This window comes from Dermochelys coriacea, chromosome 21, assembly GCF_009764565.3.
Source record: "Dermochelys coriacea isolate rDerCor1 chromosome 21, rDerCor1.pri.v4, whole genome shotgun sequence".
Classification (NCBI taxonomy): Eukaryota; Metazoa; Chordata; order Testudines; family Dermochelyidae; genus Dermochelys; species Dermochelys coriacea.
The window spans coordinates 10,108,585-10,129,010 of NC_050088.1; the positions used below are offsets into that span (position 1 = coordinate 10,108,585).

General features: G+C 48.4%; 1 protein-coding gene across 6 annotated transcripts in view; it reads right to left on the bottom strand.

The window, feature by feature from the left end:
- Positions 1–2,343: 2,343 nt before the first annotated feature.
- Positions 2,344–20,426, bottom strand: part of GRM4 (glutamate metabotropic receptor 4) — a 247,953-nt gene continuing 229,870 nt past the window's right edge. For 4 of the 6 annotated variants that reach the window (XM_043500559.1, XM_038380296.2, XM_043500561.1 and 1 more), the window contains 2 exons: positions 16,488–16,734; positions 2,344–3,204 (listed from right to left, as the gene is read on the bottom strand). In XM_043500559.1, coding sequence (XP_043356494.1) covers positions 3,155–3,204; positions 16,488–16,734 — 297 coding nt within the window. In that variant the 3' untranslated portion in view covers positions 2,344–3,154. The remainder of the gene's footprint in view (positions 3,205–16,487; positions 16,735–20,426) is intronic. The other 2 variants (XM_043500562.1, XM_043500560.1) reach the window with 1 other exon arrangement.

A 20,426-nucleotide genomic window follows, 5' to 3' on the forward strand; every position in this document is an offset into this window, starting at 1 on the left:
GATCACCACTCAAAACCATAAATTGAACGATGGGAAGTAAATAGGTGCTAGGTACTGAAGCAAATGAGACCTGGAGGGATACAAGAAATTGGCCAAGAATATAGATGCAAAAATGAAAGCCAAAGATCTTCAAAGAACTTTACTTAAGACTTTGAACAAAAAGAATGGGGAAAAGAAGTGTACACAGTGGTGAAACCATGGGACAGAAGTTCCAAAGATATGGAGGAAGTGAGGTTAATCAAAGATGAAACTGATATGGTGTTGACTGATGACCATCACATAGAGGATTGATGGAAAAGGTATTCTGAATGACCTTAAATGAAGAAAACTCAAGAAGGAATGCAACATCAAAATGATTGGGGGAGGGATAGCTCAGTGGTTTGAGCATTGGCCTGCTAAACCCATGCTTCAATCCTTGAGGGGGCCATTTAGGGATCTGGGGCAAAAATTGGGGATTGGTACTGCTTTGAGCAGGGGGTTGGACTAGATGATCTCCTGAGGTCCCTTCCAACCCTGATATTCTATGATTCTATGATTAGGAGCAGTTTTAACCCCAGTGCTGGGGCTAAGTTGACAGCCTTGCAGACCGGAGGCCTTGTCTGGCTACAGAGCAGGCAGCATCAGGGCAAGCTGCTCCCACTCCGCTTTACCAGCACGCCTCATCCCTGCTCTGAGGGAATCTCACATGGAGGGAGAGGACAGGAACGGCTCTAGCCATTTTGCTGCAGCGGCCGAGCCAGGAAACCCCCAAACAGTCAATCACAGCGCAGAGAAAAAATAAAAAAGCCCCAGGATGTGACAGCTGCTGGAAGTGGGTACCCCAGGTGACCACGCTGCTTGTTCGCCCCTAGAATTGGCCCTGTGAGAGGTTTCAGAGTAGCAGCCGTGTTAGTCTGTATTCGCAAAAAGAAAAGGAGTACTTGTGGCACCTTAGAGACTAACAAATTTATTAGAGCATAAGCTTTCGTGAGCTACAGCTCACTTCATCGGATGCAGAGAGGGTGGCTCTGTCTCCATGGCCCAGCCTATCCTTGGCCTCTACTGCGTCTGCCAACCAGGGGGCCTCTCAGCATCCATTGGGATGAGAGAGGAATCCGGCGCTTTGTATTTCAATGGAGCCTCTTCAACTGCAGCCCGTTCAATCCACTAGTGCAGTCAAGGCCCACACCTCACCTCACTCATTTCCAGGCCAAAAGGGACCCTCATGAGCATCTAGTCGGACTTCCTGCAAAACACAGGCCAGGGACCCTTCCCCCAAAATTCCTGGAGCGATAAGGGCTGGTTGAACTAGAGCACATCTTTCAGAAAGCGAGCCAGGGTGGGAGCAGCAAAAGCCCAAGTGTCTCAGGGTACGTCGGGAGGTGTAAATTCCAGCTCGAGGAGCCATACCTACACTAGCTCTGATCTGTGTGGCAACACAAGCAGCCACTTGGGTACACCCCTGGTGTCACAGACAGGTATGTATTCGGGGGAGCTAGCTCCTCCCACACCACCATGGTGACACTATTTTTAGCTCTCTAGCTTGCTCAGAGCTAGTGTGGGTATGTCTCAGTGAGCTGGGAACCACATCCCAGCTCAAACTGTAGCAGTGCCCTCAAAAGCCATTGAAATTTATGCTTCTAAATCACTTGGTTACATTTAAAAATCTCACCTGTGACCTTGAATTTCACGCCTTCACATACTGGAGAATCCACCGTATCCTAGGCACTCTGTACGGCTTTTCAGTTTTAATGGAGAAACACCAATAAAATACCCCAGGACAAAAATATCTAAGAGCTTGTCATGCAGACTACAGGGATGTGATTTCTAGAGCTCACAAACGTGTGGTGCATTAATTAATCCACGTGTCCCTCTATTGGTGGTGGGTACTAAAGGTTCCCTATGCCATTTTAACATAGTGTGTTACTATGTTAAAGTACACAAGGGAACATTACAAAGTGACCATTCATTACAGTACATACTGCTGTAATGAGCAATGTATAGAATATACAAGGACAAAGTCTTGCATCCTCCCAGATTTTTGGACATCTTCATAAATCTCAAAGTTATCAACATCCCATGAAATTAACAAACCCTGAAGAACAAAAGCCCTATTAATAAACCTCCCTTAAAAATGTGCACCTTATTTCTAGCCTGAATGAATCTCATTTTCAGCTTCCAGCCACTGGATCTTGTTCTGCTTTTGTCTGGTAGATTAAAGAGCCGTTTGATAGTAGAAACCTTTTCCCCACACAGGTACTCATCGATTGTGATCAAGTCACCTCTTTGCCTTCTTTTTGATAAGCTGAAGAGCCTCCCTTGAGCCAGCCAGCAACATGTACCAATAAAAAGACAAATGCGGAGTGCAAAACCATGGTCTTTTATTAGAAAGTTCCTTGTATAAAAATGATCATGCTCTATACTTTTCATCGAATAATTAATAAACATCCAGGCACTGAACTTAGGGGGTTTTTTTGTTGGTTTTTTTTTTGATTGGTCAGTACATAAAGCAGACATAATTCAATCCATATGGTCATCACATACATCAATTGTACCACCTATAGAAATCAGCACTTTGAACACAGTCTAGATTTTATTTTAATTTTTGTTGTTTATTTTTTTTTAAATCTTTAATTTTTTTTTGCAACATATAGAACTTGGAGAAAAAGAGAGAGAGAAAGTGAAAAGAGGCAGAGGAAGAAGAGAACAAAAGAAAAATAGAAAATGAACAAAATAAAAAGAGAGAGAAAGTGAACGAGTCTTCACAACCACAAAGGATCTCACAAATTGTGGAAAAGGGAAAAGGTATCTGCATTTTTTTTTTATTTTTCCAAGATACAGGAAAAAATCCCCCAAAGATTTATTAAAGTCTGTCACCTCTGCCCCACTGTACGTGCACCCTGGTCGGTTGTTCCTCTTCCTCCTCCCGAGAGGCATGAGTTTTGATGTTGGTTGGTTGGTTGGTTGGTTTTTTTTGCCAACGTTAATGGCCATCTTCCCAAGCAGCATCCTCCACCAGCCCAGCCAGTAGAATTAGGCACCCACAATGCCGTCTTCCAATCGAATCCAACTTCCCCACCCCCTGACTTCCTGCGATGAGCAATGCAATTCAACTCTCCAGCTTCTCCTCCTCCTCCCCAGCAACTCCTCCCGGGGTGGTTATGATCAGCTGGAGTTAAATTGCATGATTGCTATAGCTGACGTAAGTCTGTTTGGTAGCCAGAGCTGGAAGGAGAGAGAAACCACATATGTATCATTAATGAAGCCTTCCCATACCGTGACCTTGAACAGACCTTTATGCCACTACAGCTTGGGTGGGCATATGAGATAAGGCTCAGTCTCTGCAGTGGTGCTGGAACCATTTTTATAGTGGGGGTGCTGAAGGCAGAAACCATGTATTTGGGTTGTAATTGCTAGTTCAAGCCGGGGGTGTGGTAGCACCCCTAGTTCCAGCACCTATGAGTCTCTGAAGACTGCCAGGCAGAGATACATCCTGCTGCATCCAGGGTCAATTCTGAAGCTCCTTGCAAAGGCAGTGAGCCACGGCCTAGATTGCAGAAGTGCTCAGCTCCCGCTGGACCCAAGGAGAGTCTCAGACATTCAGCACCTCCGCAAAGCAGGCTGTGAGACCCCAGTTCTACAAGGCCCAAGATGCAGGGGGAAGACCTCCCTCTACCTGCCCCACACAGGATGCAGAGGGTGGAGTCTCAGAGGTGCCAAAGGTGGGGAGAGAATAAGCCGAGCATCCAGAACAGGTGCCTGTGTTTGTGGAGGGAGTTCAGGGAAGAGTGGAGGGAGGTTTCATGGGAAACAGGACGAGGGGGGATCCAGTGATATACTCTAGCCAGTGACAAAGAGGGAGATCATAGAATCATAGAATATCAGGGTTGGAAGGGACCTCAGGAGGTCATCTAGTCCAACTCCCTGTTCAAAACAGGACCAATCCCCAACTAAATCATCCCAGCTGACTCCCATGTCCTGACTCCCTGGGGGATCTCAAGCCACAGAGCTCCCAGCCACCAGGAGGCAGCTGGTATTTAACCCTTGTGACACTGGACTGTGAGCAGCAAACATCATTCTAGCCCTGGTGGGGCCCACAGAACCGGAGACAGTCTTCCTGCAGCCGGTGGTTTGGAAGCCTCACCTGAACAAACCCTGACTACTGATAATTGGGGCATCTCTGGGTGTTTGGGTCTGGCTAGACTAGGGAAACGTGCACTGGCTGCAGTTGTGGCAATGAGGTTACACCTGTGCAAACCCCTAACGCAGGCACATTGCACCCATGCAACACAGGGCTTGCAACACGTACAACTTGCCACCCCCTCACATCAAGCTGTAAGTGGCACCCGCGGCAGTTCCGCCTTGCGCTGCGGCAGCTCATCCGCACAGGTGTAGAAAACAACAAACCCAGGAGAGCGAGTGCCTTAGGCGAATGGCCTGCGTTTCATGAGAGTGGAGCTTGAACGGCGACTGAAGTCAGCGGGCTGGCTTCTCAGCTCCCCCTGCTTCTTGCATAGTCAGGTACAGCAGTGTAATGTGCAAGCAAACTCTACCCTTGGAGCATTCCCAACCCTCTAGACATGGGTGCAAGAGGAAGGGCGGCAGAGAATCAGGCTCAATAGGAACAGCACCTCTGACAATGAGCCGCTTGGTCTCCAAGTGCTGATCCATGACAAAAGTTCAGGAATCAAACTCCTTCAGCAAACACCACTCTCTTAGTTTTAGGCCAAGCCCCAAGACAAGGGGGTTTTAAAAGGAGTCCAGACTGGCAGCTTTAGCCAAACATTTAAAGAAGCCATGCATCCAAATACCATTTAACCCGTAGGATCCTGATATTAACAGGCTAAAGTGAGTACGGTGCTTTGAAAAATGGATATTATTATTTCTTATTTATATTACCCTCATGCCTAGGAGCCCCACTCACTGCCCAGGACCCCATGGTGCTAGGGGCTGGACAAACACAGAATGAAAAGTAGCACCGCCTATGTATGAATACCATCAAAAGCCCTGCAAAGTGTGAAGTCAGATTATTAATATTACCAGCCAGAGCAGAAAGTTCATCTCAGATTTAGGCTCTTATGAGAACTGAAGCTGGAGCAGACCCACTACAAAAGCCAATATACTGCTCATTGTGAGCCCTGCTGGGCAGAATAAGGCAGGAGCGGGCTGTACCCAGCTCCTCACTCTCTTGTGTGGGCCACTGGCATTGCCAAAGATCATGTGGAGGTGGGGCATGAAAACAGCTGCTTCTCCCACTCCTGGGCACGTGCGCGGGGAGTGAGTGGGCAGCAGTGGGCAAAACTTTGGCTCCATCGTATCCCTCCCCTCCCCAACCACACCAGCAAGTGCAGCAGAGCTGGACCCGAGAGTCGGGCCCACGCTTTGGGGACAATCCCTCAGGTAGCCTGAATAGAAGTGAGCGAAGGCAGAGTCAGAAGTCAGCGAGCAGCTACACTTGGAGAATCGGGCTCATCCTGAGCAATTCACCTCTCCCCTGCCGTGGGTAACAAGCGTTAAACTGTGAGCGATTTCCAAAGAAAAGGCAAATGATTTCCCAGGTTGGTCTCAGGGCGCCATAGTTTGCATGAGTCGCAGGTAATTAAAGAGACATTTCCCAATGGGAACCTGCTTCTTTTATGGTAACAGATTAACCTCATGGGGACAGAGAAAGCCCCCGGTCACCCCCCACCATCCCCACATCCCTGCTGTATTGGCCCCTTTGAAGTTCCAGTGTGAACACATGGGCCTGATTCTCAGTTACCCTAAGGAGCTTTAATACTGCTTGAATAGGAAAAATTGGATCCCTAAGAAGCCCCCCCCCACACACACACACCTTGGACTCAGCTCCAGCTGGTATAGAGATGGTGTAAGGACTCTACCCCAGCCCTGCTCCCAGCTCCCAGCATTGGGGATGGATCAGGGGCATGGCCAGAATCCCCCGCAGTATGGCTGTTCTCCACTTCTCAGGGCCCAGAGGCTGCTGTAATTTACACCAGGAGCTGGGCACGGCTCCACATGGCCCCAGAATATGGGGAGCACAAAGGTGGCTTAAAATCACCTTTGCTTTCCCCTCTCTCCACTTCAAAAGCAGGAATGGGGTAGCCAAGAAGCAAGGCCTGTAACTCTATGGGATCATCTCTGGGGCCGAGCAAAGCTCGGGGGGCGGTTTTGGTTTCTGCAATACTCTGAAAATTGGGATTTGGTCTTGAAAGAACCAAACTCCATGGGCTTTGACCCCAGGGTCCATCTTCACTGAACCCCCTTCAGGTATCAGGGTGTGGAGTTCAGGGGTTTCTCTCAAGGTCTGGAGCATTGAGACTAGAGAAAGGGCTGGATCAAAGCTTTAGAACTGAACTTTTGGGAAGTTTCCAGGTGCGTCTGGATCCAAATTTTGCAGACAGCACCCAGATCTGTATTGCAAATGGGCCCAGGTCCGAGCTCCCCGCTCGAACCCATCGGGAAAGCAGGCCTCTGCAGGGTGGCAGGGTGTGTGACCCAGCTGAGGGATGTGCGACTCGCTTGTTGAGCTGCCCTGCTAGCAGAGTAAGAGCCCTGCCTAAAGATTTTGAGTCAGTTTTGCTGTCTCGTGGTGGCAGATGAAGCCTGTAACGCCACAAAAACTGGGACCTTTTGGATTTAGATATGGATTCTGGACACCCAGGTTGCTGCTGTTAGTTGTACCAAGGCAGTGCAGAGAGGCCAAGTCCCCTTGGTGCTAAGCCCCGTTCAATGTGATGGTCCCTGCCCCAAAGTGCTAACAATCTCTGTTAGTTCAGCAGTGTTTGGATCTAGGGTTTTGATTGGGACAATTCTGGAGACGGAGGGCCTTGTTTTCCTCTGACTGACACTGGGGTAAATCAGGAATAATGCCACTTCAATCAGTAATGTTGCCCTGTTGTTAAACTGGTGTAAGCGAGAGCAGCACCAGGCCCACAAGCATGGTCGAGATCCATAACTCGGAACTGTGGTTTTGGTTCTGATCCATCTCCAATACACGGGGGATGGCACCAAAACCTGGACTTCCAAACTTGGAAGGAGTTTGGCTCTGACTATTTCAACTCTGGGCCAGATCCTCAGCAGGTGTAAACCAACAGAGTTGCATTGATTCGGACAGAGTGATGTTGATTTATTTACCCCAGCCAGGGATCTGGTCCTTTCTCAAACCCCTTCCTTTAAAAGCTAAGGATGTAGGTGGCACTGTAAACAGATCCCTTTGTGCAACAAATTGGAGGCTATTTATTTGTCCTATAAATGATATGAGAGAGAGAGAGAGAGGATGGAGTGTGTGTCCTGCTCTGTATTTCAAGAGGGATTCTAATTAGAAGAGGGTCTGTGGAAAAGTTCTCCTCTCCAGTGAGATTACTTTCATATGAATATGCCCCGGTACGAGCCCTCAATTACGGCTTTAAGGGGAAATATCTCCAGCTGGAGGAAGCTGGAGCTGACCCTTCCTTTGAAGAAGATCAGAGCTAGTGGACCAGCCTCCCCCTCCCTTGTCAGTTTCAAAAGCCTGAGCATCAGCCTCCCTGCATCCCTCTGATCTGTTTCAAAGCTCCGGCAGAGGTGGGGCCGGCGCAGTAAGGGACAGAGCCAAGACTGGGAGCCTGAAGCCGGAGCCGTAACACTGAGGGGGGTATGGCAGTGCTGGAATTGGTCAGGTGGAAGGAGGGGAAGGGTACAAGCGCAGAGGGAGAGCAGGAAGCTTGTATCAACCCACACCGCTCAGATTCGGTGCTCGGCTCCCAGGTCTCAGGACAACCAACCTAAAGGAGGGTAAAGTCAAGGTGCAGATCCCCACTCGCTCAGTCACCAGGATCACCTTCATTTCAGGCTCCAGCTAGCACATGCATGGGTGCCAGCACATGGCCTCATTTCCCTAGATGGCTCGTCTACAGGGATTCAACCCGGGACCGCTACATAAAAACAAACAAACAAAAAACCCCAACGATCTGACTGCTGTCTGAGCTAAAGGGCCAGGTCTATCAGAATGATGATCTTAGCACATTCATAAACCTTTCACGTGGGCTGGCCACGAGCGGGGAACAAAGACGTGCTTGGCCAGTGCCTTAGATCTCCAAATCGAGATGCGCCCTGTGCTGCTCAGCAACCCTAACCCACGAGCAGCCAACCTGTGGCCCAGTGAACATATGCAGCCCTCAGGAGGCCTACAGTGTGCCTCACAGCTGCCTCCCCAGCTAACTCTGGGGATGGTTCAAAGCATGAGCTGCTGCTGCTGGTTCCCACTCGCTTGCCACAAACACAAGTAAATATTAGGGGCCTGCACATTTACAACTGATTAAAAATGTATATATGTAAATGTCTATGCAAATCTGGTGCAGCCCTCCGGCTCCTTGGATGTTGCCATCATAATCCTCAGTGAATGGGTGCAACCATTCATAAACAAAGAGGGGAGAAGACAGAGACACCATGGGAAAATTCATGAGCGCTCCAGCCCATAAAACACCAGAGAGGAGCAAATCCTCCTTGCCTCCCACCCACAGCCCCACCGGGCAGTGTTCGAGTCTCTGGGAGGCAAAGCTTGTCACGGAAGGCACCAGGTCAGGAGAGGATGGTCACAGACTACGGGTTCCATTTTCAGGACCTATCTTAAACAGCCCTCCCACCCCCCAACCTTTTTGGTTCTTGCCATTTTGTAGGTGCAGTTTAGGTCATTTAGATGCATAGATTAGACAAGACCAAAGAGAGGGAGAAATTCCTAGACTACTAAAGACAGACAGGCAGATACCTTGATACCAGAAGACACCTAGGTGTTATAGACAGACAGAAGCACCTCCTTTCCAGGTCTAGATAGGCTCGTGGTCATCCCAATTGCATGAACAGAGCAGATTATGCTCTGTGCCCACATATTGTAAATGCCCACAAAATAAAGAGACTGTTTTTAAAAACCCAACCTTAAATCTTCCTTATTTATCCACAGTGATTTCCCATGACTTCCCCCCACCTTGTACATGGTTAAGGCTGGGCTGATATCACTGCCAACTGGTTGGCAGCTTTACGGTGTCTGAGATAGGGGATGGCAATTAATCCCCGAGGGGGCGTCCATCCAGTCCTCGCTCCCTCTCTCTCTCTCAGCCTTCCCAGGATTCCCTCACCCTTTCCCGCCGCAGCTCCAGCAGATTGTGGCAGTCAGAGACTTATTTATTTATTTCTCCCCCACCCCTCCACCCGGTGCCGATGCGTCCTTGACAAATGAACCTTATTGAAGATTTCAGACGCTGTTATCCTCAGATAACAATTAGATGGGCCATAAGAAATTGGAGCTGACAGTGCTATTTGTTAGCTGCAATGTTTTCATAGCCAATCTGCTTGCAATCAAGCCCTGTAAATTATTTATTCTGTTGTTTATTTAAAGATACGTGACCTGCCAGTGACAGAATGAAAAACAGCCCTTCCCGTGGTTGACAACTCCACAGTCACTCCCGTCCCTCAAATTAATAATGCAATCAGCTTCCTGAGACTGTCCCCGACACGCCGCGGTGCCAGCTTTCTATTCAGGCTGAGCACCCACATTGCAAATGCAAGACACATTGGAGCCAGAGATACTGCAGAACGGAGCGTTGCCTCTCACTGCTGTGTGCTTCCACCAGCTGGCTGATAGATACAGCTGGCAGGGGCTCCCATTGCCCACCACCTCAAACATTGGATGGAAAGTGAACCGGGTCAGTTCCTAGCTCCTGTGTAATCCTGTCGCTTCATCTCTCTGTGCCTCAGTTCCCCCTCTGTAAAATGGGGTAATAATTCTGTCTGGTCTATTTAGACTGTCAGCTCTTTAGGGTAGGGACTGTCTCTTACTATGGGTCTGTGGAGGGTACAATGGGGCCCTGCTTTTGGTTGGTTTCCATAATGCAATCCCCCCCCACCATAAAATAGATCATCGCATTTTGGGGGTGGAAGACCTGAGACGAAGTAGGGCCTAGGAGTGAAAGCAGACACTGGGAGTCCAGAATTTTGGATGCTATTCCTACTTCTGCTACTGATGCACTGTATAGCCTGGGAGACCACAACCTCCCAGTGCCTCTGTTAAATGGGTACCTGACCACCTAACACAGTGGGGTGTTGGGAGGGTTATTTTACAAAGTGATTGCATGGAGCCTTGAAATCCTTGACTTAAAGATGCTATACCAGTGCTAAGTATTGTTATTGCTCTGGCAATAGCATCTCTGAAAGGGGTAAGTCAGGGCAACCCAATGGAAAAGCAACATCTTAGGAGCAAATGTTGAATAGTGGGACATAGTCCAGGGACTCTGGGACCCAAACTGATATAGTTCAGAGGATCCAGACTGGGGTGAGCCAAGATATTAGTGTAACACACAGAGGAGCTATTAGAGGGACACATGATCACACACACTTTGCACATCCTCCTGTTGCTGGTGCAGGCTGAGAACTAAAGGACAGACAGCTTCTGGAGTCAGGTATCGTGGTAATGCATAGCTCCTGCTACCCCGGGATCTCCTAGTGCTTTGTACAGGCAAGGACGCAGAGAGAGGCACAAAAGTCAAAGGAACCCTGTAGTGGGTGATGAGTCACAAACCAGCTAAATGGACTTTGGAGGGAGTCAAAGGGGGACAGGGGAAAGAACAAAGAAGTCCATTGAAAGGCGTTCCGATACCTCAGTGATGAGAGGGGTACAGAACGACACACAGAATAGAACAGAACAGAAAAGAACGGCCCTTACTGCAACAAAACAAATTTTGTCTGTCGGACTTCGGTGGCTGCAGGGGAGGCAGCACAAAGGAAGGGTCAGAGGGGTCTGAGCACAAGGGGAACTTGGGACCAATCTAAAACCACTGAAGGGGAAGTCACAGGAACAACTCTGCCATCAGTTAGCACTAATTAAGGCATCCTGGCCAAGCCTCCTCTCAGACTCTAACCTGGAAGGGGCATGGGCAGAAGCCATGGAGAAAAGAAGGTACAGATAATGAAACCCAAAGGGGGGCAAAGATTGTTGATATATCTGTTTAAAGCACATGAAGGGGGGGCTAGGTAGATAGATATTGCAGGTATGACAGACACATTACATCAGAAGTACAGAGAAGAGATGATTAGATAGATAGATAGATAGATAGATAGATAGATAGATAGATAGATAGATAGATAGATAGATAGATAGATAGAAGTAATGATAAATAGGGAGAGAGGGAGGGTGAAATGAAAAACAAACCATGAAATTGCATGGAAAAATATTTACAGTTTCTATCCTGGTTATGTTGCAACCCACAAATTTCACCTCTCACGAAATGTTAGCGAAATGGCAGATTTCTCACCCAAACACAGGAGGATTCCATTCCCTGGCTGTTTTGCTATGAAAACTTTGCCCCAGTGGAATGTCACATTTTGAAATTCTATCCATTTCACAGTTTTTGACTCTTTCTTGCTCACAAAAGTTCTTGTTTTTGCAAATTCAAGCCAAAAAGGCGCAGATTTGGCTTGGCTGCGTTCTCCAATCCTCCTGAGCCAGACTGTTAACCTTTTCCTCCCACTGGAGGAGCAGTTCCTCACCCATGCAGTCCCACTGAAGTCAAAGCAAAACCCTTTGTCCCAACCTGCCCCACTGTGAATAGCCCACACAGTCAGACAGCAAAATCAGCACTAGTGATCAGCCATGCTATCGGTCAACAAAATCTCAGCCCTCTTGGAGTGCCTCCGTGCTAAGTGCCCTACATTATAATGTTCATAATGTTTATAACGGCTCCTTTGGTGAGCTGTCATTACCAGCTTTCCCCGTGTATCTGTAGTATCAGAACAGATTTATAAAAAGAAAAGGAGTACTTGTGGCACCTTAGAGACTAACAAATTTATTAGAGCATAAGCTTTCGTGAGCTACAGCTCACTTCATCGGATGCATTTGGATGCATCCGATGAAGTGAGCTGTAGCTCACGAAAGCTTATGCTCTAATAAATTTGTTAGTCTCTAAGGTGCCACAAGTACTCCTTTTCTTTTTGCGAATACAGACTAACACGGCTGCTACTCTGAAACAACAGATTTATAGTGCCTCTTACAAAGCAAGAGCATTAGTAGGTTTCTAACTTATTTTTGGCTGACAATGATCTTTACGGGATAAAGACACAAGAGGGGCCCACTGGAGGGCTGGGAAGCGCCAGGAGCAGAGTGGAGCATGTGAGATTAGACGTGGGGGAGGCCCTGTCTTTCTGAGCATGGTTGTTACGGTGCAAGTGTGGGGCTTTTGGGGGTCATAACCGACCCGGGCTCCCTGCAGGCCCATATGCCATTTGACAGCTTTGCCTGCAAGTCTGAGGCAAGGTGACAGGCACCTACAGCAATCTGCTCTATCTCTTGCCAGGAATGACAGGGAACCCCCAGAAATGCTCCAGGCCTGCTCTTGGCATCACAACATGGAATGAGAGCATCCATTATTTACAATAAGGGAGACACAAGCAACTCTGTGGTCTGACAGGACACAACCAAGCCGGCTTGAGGGTTAGTATTATGCTGCCCATGACTGGATGGATTTTGGCAGTCCTCCTTGAATGGTGTACGAGTTGGCGGTTGTCTCGGCCTCTGTTGTCTGGGGTTTAAAGAAGCTACAAGGGTTATCATGGGTTCTTCTTTGCCTTATAAATTAGAGAGCTAATTTTGGAGGCAAAGGTGGTGAATTCTAGTCTCCATACCACACTGTGTGTGGCTCAGTGGACAATAGCAGGGTGTGAGTATATGAGGCCATGGATCACGCCAAGGAAGCAACGCTGGCAATAAAGACACAGCTGTTGTCCGCCTCACTGCACCGTCCAACATTAACCACAAAACCCGAGTATTATGACAGCCGTGCAAACAGAAGCAGGGAGAGGTTATGTGGTTTGTGCAGGATCACAGAGGGAATCGGTGCCAAAACTGGGATTACAATTCCAGCTTGCCGAGCTTCCAGGCCTGTGCTCAGACTTCACCTCTACCATATGACCATGGTTATGAGCAGCTAGCCCGCAGGGGCATGCACAACACAGCAATACAAGAGAGGGCCTGATTCTGCCCTCCCCTGCACTCCCCTGTACCGCTTACACCTCTGCCGAGTGTAAAATCTCTACGGAATCAGAATACCGCTGTGCCTTGCAGCTGGGGTAGCATTTTACACACTTTGCACTCATGGAAATGGCAACCTGAGGTGCAACAGAGGGAAGGAGCAGGTCCAGGAGTCTTCCCGCAGGAAGCCCTGGCTTTCAGTAGCATCAAGCGCACACACAACCCACTCCAATCTCCCACTGAAGTCCATGAAACCTGCAATGATAGAGCGCTTCTGGCAATCAGCCCCTGCACCGGGATTAGCCTCGGTTTGTTATTCTTCAGAGCGCTCTTGGGATCCCATCCCAGGGGAGAACAGAGGGAGGGTTGCTATGGAAAGAAACTCATACCGATTTTTTTTTGTCTACTTTCCATGTATTTGTTGGGTTTGGTCATACATGCTGCATGCACATTGAACCTACAGGGAGCCTAAATGGGAACACAGAAACTTTATTGTTCATTACTTGTATTGCGGTCCCCCTAGGTGCCCCAGCCCTGGAGCAGGACCCCATTGTGCTCGGAGCTGTACAAACACAGTGCAAAACAACAGCCCATACCCCAAAGATGGACACTTTATGACAAGAGACAACAGGTGAATACACACAGACTGGGGCATCTAAGGAAACACCAAGACAGTACCGATCAGCATAACAAGCTGTGGTCCCACGGCTGCCTAACTGTGTTTACTATGCTGCACAATCATACCAATAGAGGAAGACAACTGGCCAATCGTTTTTAAACGATATTGGAGGTGGGTCAGAACTAAATCCCCGGATCCAAACTCCCCTGAAATTTGGGAAGCGTAAAACCCAGATCATCTTTGCAGCCTGGCCCCATTCACTAATATTAATAAATGACTAATAAAAATGACTAGATTATTAATGTATTTATACTACAGCAGTAGCCAGAAGCCCTGATTAGGATAGAAACCTCATGTGCTGTGCGTCTTATGATGGGGGCCATATCTCATGATCCTTAACATGTTTGTCCTCACAACACCCCTGTGAGGTAAAGACATGCTATTTTATAGGCAGGGAAATGAGGCATAGAAATGCTAAATGACTAACCCAAAGTCACAAAAGAAAATCTGTGGCAGAGAAAGGAATTGAACCCAGGTGTCCTACGCTAGATCCCTAACCACTGGTCAACCTCTCTCTCTTCTGACTATTGTATTTTAGGGAAAGAAGAGAAAGAGAGAGAGAACACAACAGAAAGGAAGGCTATTCATTGTGCATTTGTACAGCACCTTGCACAATGGGACTCAGCTTGGTTGTAGTTTTTCGGTGGTATCATGATACACAGGTTAAATAACACCAGTACGAATAATGCAAACCTATGTGAAATCTACAACCTATGATTTGCCTGGGGGGATTCACACAGGTAACAAACCAAACACCATTCTTAGCTCAGATGAATTGTCGATTTGCTAAAGGGCCAGTGACAAGTCCCAAGCTTGAGATTTAAGAGAGTTTAAGGAAAACAAATCAGTTCCCAACGTGACAGTCTTGGTATTTCATCTGCTACAATGTCATCCTCCATGCTCTACTTTTTTAAGTCAATTTTTACCAGGGGCTTGCAACCTTTCCAGACTACTGAACCCCTTGCAGGAGTCTGATTTGTCTTGAGTACCCCCAAGTTTCACCTCACTTAAAAACTACTTGCTTACAAAACCAGACATAAAAATACAAGAATCACAGCACAATATTACTGAAAAATTGCTGACTGTCTCATTTTTACCATATAAAATAAATCAATTGGAATGTAAATATTGCACTTACATTTCAGTGTATAGCATAAGAGCAGTATAAACAAGTCATTGTCTGTAGGATATTGTAGTTTGTACTGACTTCATGAGTGCTTTTTATGTAGCCTGTTGTAAAGTAGGCAAATATCTAGATGAGTTGATGTACCCCCGGAAGACCTCTGCTTAGCCCCAGGGATACACATACCCCTGGTTGAGAACCACTGATTTGTACAACCTATCCAGCAGGGCTCCGGCACAAAGCCCACCGGGAGATATTTAAAATTGAAAATGCTGGATTCACAGCCCTGGAGATTGGAGTCCTCTGTCCACAGCATAGCTGCAGTGCTAGCTTCCCCTTCACTGTACCACCAAAGAGCCTCACCCCGACCCGCAGGGACCCCCTCTGAAGGGGAGCTCATGCCATGGCCTGCTCAGACTCAGAGACTTTAAGGCCAGAAGGGACCATCGTGATCATCTAGTCCTTGGAGACTGGCAACAAAAGGAGCCCGCAAGTTTCAATTTATGGTTGTGGCTTTTGTGATGGGAGGGGACAACGATCCCACCTGGGAACCAGCGGCATAATCTGGATGATCTAACACATTTTATCCACCTTGAGTGTCCATGAGTCTGTGGCTCGGTGAGTTAAAATGCACTGGGTCTGGAGTTCATGGCCCGGGCACCATGTGACTATCCACCCTCCCAAACCTCAGTAGCTCACCACAGGTTACTTGTATCTCTGTGGGGGGTTTAGGCGAAGGCAGGCTCCAAAAGGGCTCCCTAAGGCATTCAGAAAAATCAGTGAAAGCTGTTAAGCCCCAGTACGCAAACATGGGAAATACAAATGCAGATTCGAAAACCCAGACAGAGCCCTTTGGGACAGGTCAGCTAGATGACTCTTCGACCAGAGCAACAGGCAGGGGCACTGATTGATTGCTTAACAAGCAGCTTCTCCCAGCTCCAAGGGCAGGAGAGGGAGGAGGGATGAGAGAAGCCATTCAAAAATTAAAACCAATCCATATGCCCTCGCAAATTAAAAACCAGCCAAGGCATTTTCAGTTATGAGGCTATAATTAGAGAGCAGCCCAAATCAAGTCCCTGCACCTGGCTTCTGGGGATGGTTAGACCCGGATCTGAAATTTGTACCCCATCTCTAGCTACTGAGGCCATTGCCTTGGGGTTCTGGGGATGATGGAATCCACTAAAGCATGGCTCTTTTATCTCTTGATCCCGCTTCCCCCACCCCCTGAAGCCGGTGGGCATCTTTCCAGGGATTTTCAATGGGAGCTGCACTGGGCCCATAATTCCAGACATTAGAACTCCTCAGTGTCTTGACACATGGATTTCACAGCTGCCTGGTAAAGGGCCCCCATCTCCTCTTGTTAAAGCCAATGGCATGATGCCCCTCGACTTCCGTGGAAGCAGGACGGGGCTTATATGCAGTATTGTGCCAGATGAAGTTCACCCCTTGTGCCGAAGAGCCACCCGAACCCAACACAGCACTTTCTCTCATTCTGAGGGCTGGAGTGAAGCCTAGTCGCTGTGCTGACCCCTCTGCCCAGGGCTGGATGTCACACACAATGTGCTTTACAAAGGAACGAGCTCATCCTTTTCGCTGAGTCGAATGGAGCAGCCATAGTCACCCACTGGCAACCCACGCACCACCAAGGAGCCTTGGCCCAGTTTCCTTGACAGCGGGGAAGGTTGGCCATGCAGGTGAGGGGATGTTACCTTGCGTTTCAAGATTTTCACACAGTTCTGATTTGGCTTCTCCGTTGGGTCGGAAACCTCCCTTCTGAGTGAATTTGTTGGACATGGTGGCAGCCGTCACCACCGCCTTGAGGCTGCGTTTGCGCTTGGGGACGTTCTGCTCTGGATGGAAGAGGATGATATACACCTTGGGCATGTACAGCATGCCCAGCGAGACGGAGGCGCTGAGGCTCACCGAGATGGTCAGTGTCATGGTCTGGATGTACATCTGGAAGACACAAGGTAACGCACTCAGGCCTGCGAACCCCTTTCCAGACACGTTAATCCCCCCTTCCCTCTGCAACTTCCTCTACATAGAGAAACATCCAACTAGGGACAAAGACAACCGAGAGGAGAGGGGGGAATGTGGATAAAAAGATGATGGAACAATCAGTCGGGGTTGGAAATGAGGATGGATGGAGCAGGTGGAGATCTGGAATAAGGCTAAATGGAGAGAAATAGGCAAATGGAAGATCAAATGAGCAAACAAACAATGGGATGGATACAAGCATTAAAAATGGCTGTTTTGATGGGTGGGTGATGGATGGAACATAGGGCTACAGAGGAAGTGGGGTGTACAGATGGGGGAATAAAGGGTAAGGATGAGACAGAGAAGGGTTTCTGCTTTCTAAAGTAAGGATCTTGCATTTTGGTGGATCTGTTTTCCATAACCGCCTCTTACAGGGCCGAGATTAGTCTTCAGGCTAAGGCCAGGCTCAGGTCTCAAGTGCCCCAGTGTAAACCTGGAGTAACTTAAGTGACCTCAGCATAAACATATAAAATACAGGAAGCAGCCGTGTAAGGTTCCCACCCCCCATCCATATGATCACCCCAACGTGCCTTAATGCTCTGGCAGGACTGCAGGTGAGCTTGCACAGAAGTGACAATGCTGAGGTGAAAAGCACCCTTACCCAAATTGAGCCCTCCAGCTCTTCTCCAGAGCAGGATGCAAGACATTTCAGCTTCCACTCCGCATGCCTGTGTTGTGTTATTCATTGGAGCTTCTGGAAGGCGGTGGGGTGGGGAAAGAGCTGTTGGGTTTAACTTAGAGATGGGATCAATCCATCCAATCGAAATGGGCATCTCCAGAGCTTTGCTGGAATGAGGGTGTGTTATGTTGTGCCCCAGTTTATCAGTGTATTAGCAGTGCTGGGGTGGGATCAGTACCTCTGTCACTTTACCACGGGAGTCAGCAATGTGGACTCTGGGGGAGGCTGGGGCGGGGGGGGGTGTGTTGCTGGCGTGCAAATGGTTTCATTGCCCTGGGAATGTGATTGCATCAACAGGTTAGCATCCCCAGGGCTTGGTTCATCACTTCAGAGGAGTGGGGATAGGGGTAGGGAGATCAGATCGAAATAGTTCAGCTATGAGAAGGAAACCGAGAGGGGAGGGGGGATACTTGAGCATCAAATGGAAGTCAGGACTGAAATCATTATGGGATAGTTTGGGTGAGAGAAGATAGATAGGTAAAGATATTTAATGTGTGCATTGAAACACAGAAGAACATCATTTTGTCTGCCATTGCAGGGGCCTCAGGCACTGGTGCACCTCAGTCCCTCTTCTCTGCCTGTGGCACAGAACAGTCTAGTCTCCTGGGGGCTGTCATTGGTTGGTCTAGTTTCCGTTGTTGGGTTTAAGGTGCAGGTGCTGAGGGATCTTGCTGGCCTGTGATGTACATGACATCAGACTGGATGATTTGGTGGCCCCTTCTGACCTTAAACTCTGTGACTCTATTTGGCCTCATCTCAGGGTCAGCATGTAGGAAAACAACGCATCGCTTTGCACACTACTGATGAAGGCCTGGTCGGGTAGCTACTGCAGGGCTCTGGGCGTCAGGACTCCAGGGTTCTATTCCCATTTTCGCCACTGACAGGCTGTGTGATTGCAGGCAAGCCACTTCCACTCGCTGTACCTCCGTTTCCCTCATCTGAAAAATGAGGCTTCTGATCCTGGAACTTCCCCATTCCTCTCAGCCACTTTGTGCTTGTCAGATGCATTCAAGTAGCATAATGCATCGCTGGGCAGAAACCACCGACAGCCTTCCCCGTACAGTGTCAGTACAGACATGGCAAGCCAATTTGTCAAGACACCAGCGGCAAACACAAAGTTTAGAAAGCCCTAGAATCACTCGAGAGAGAAGCAGAGAGACGCCCACACCCTCTACTACACACATCCCCTCTCGGAACAAGACTCAAACCTACATATGTGTGTACCAATGGCAACAGATGGGGGCTCAGATACCCCTGCGAAGGACATGGTATGGAAACCTGACTACAAAAACACATGCAGGCCCCTCCAGCACCCACACACTCCCTTCTCCTGTGCATACGGATGCGGCCCTGTCTTCTTTCAACAGGTAATTCTCATTCACTAGCTTGCTCCCTGAGCCGTTGGAATGTTAGTCACATATTACACACTGACGTAGCCTTTCTGCAGTCAAAACTAATTTCACGCTCACTGTCCAGGACTAACGGTGACAGATGTTTTGCAAAATGAAAGCCCATTAATCTGACTGTAGAATAATCCATTTTTCTATCGAAAGGGCTTGGCAGGCACCTCGCAAGCTGGAGATGTGTCAATCAGATGGCGTCAAGAGGGGGAGCACCCACGTCTGGCCCTATCACAGCCAGAGGGCAGGGCCAGGCAACCCCCTGGCTCCCCAGTTATATGTCCCTCCTCCCTGCTCAGCCCCCTCTTTGGCATCATTTTCCACTTGCATCTCCCTGCCCCCGACCACAAGTTCTGGATTTCAGGCTGGCTCCAGATTTGTTCCTGGCTGTGAACTCCAGTTGCTAACAAGGATTCAAACAAGGTTCAAGACAGTTTCTGAACTTCATCCTCTGGCTCAGCTGTGGCATGGTGTCTGCTTTATACATTTCTCATGTGGATTTTAGCTCCAGCAATAGGCGTGAGGATTGACAGCATTTAGACAGTGCAGTCCTGGCTGATGGCTCACGGATTAGGGCACTACCCTGGACTCAGGAGACCCAACTGCAGTTCTCTGCCCTGCCATAGATTTCCTGTGAAACCTATGGCAACTCAGGATGTGACTCGCAAAGGTATTTAGGCACCTAACAATTAATGGGAGTTAGGTGCCTAAATACCTTTGCAAATCCCACCCTTAGCCTGTCTGGGACTGTTGTAGGGCTCTAGGAGTCAGGACTCCTGGGTTCTATTCCCATTTCTGCCACTGACAGGCTGTGTGATTATGGGCAAGTCATCTCCCCAGTCTCTTTGTGCCTCAGTTTCTCCAGCTGTAGAACAGGGATAATAGCACTTCCTATCTCATGGGGTGTGGAGAGGAGAAATACACTAAAAATTGTGAGATGCACAAATACGACAGTAAAGGGGCTGTATAAGCATCTGAGAGAGAGAGATTACCAGTGGCACTAGCTCACCTGCACTGATCTTTGACACTGTGTTTCAAACTGAGCTGGAGTGAGCCACATATATGGAACAGAAGGGAGTTTGGTGTCCATGGCTCATTCACTCCTCAGCTCTTCTGACACTGCCAGCGTGCTGGTGGGATTTGCAAGTGAGCCTGGCTGTTAGGACATGCAAATTCCATACAAGAGGACCAAGAATTCCAAAATTCCCCAGGCTGTTAGAGCACCGCCTGGCAGGCCACTTTGGAAAAACCACCAGGTAGGAAAAATTCTGCTTCTCTCTCATAATTTCCCTGCCTCTCTTCTCCTCTTTTGGCTACTAAAGACAATTTTGCATGAAAAAGCATCTTCCATTTATCTGCTCCCAAGGCAGGTTAGCAGACTGGATAGGCCAAGACTGACTCTCGCCCCTGGTAAGTAGAAAACCAATACCCCAGCATGCCCTGGGGGCTACCATGCAGATTGGGGGCTGCCATTTTCCAGTATGATTTAAAACCAAGATCTTGACCACTCCGGGTCATTACAGGTCCCACGG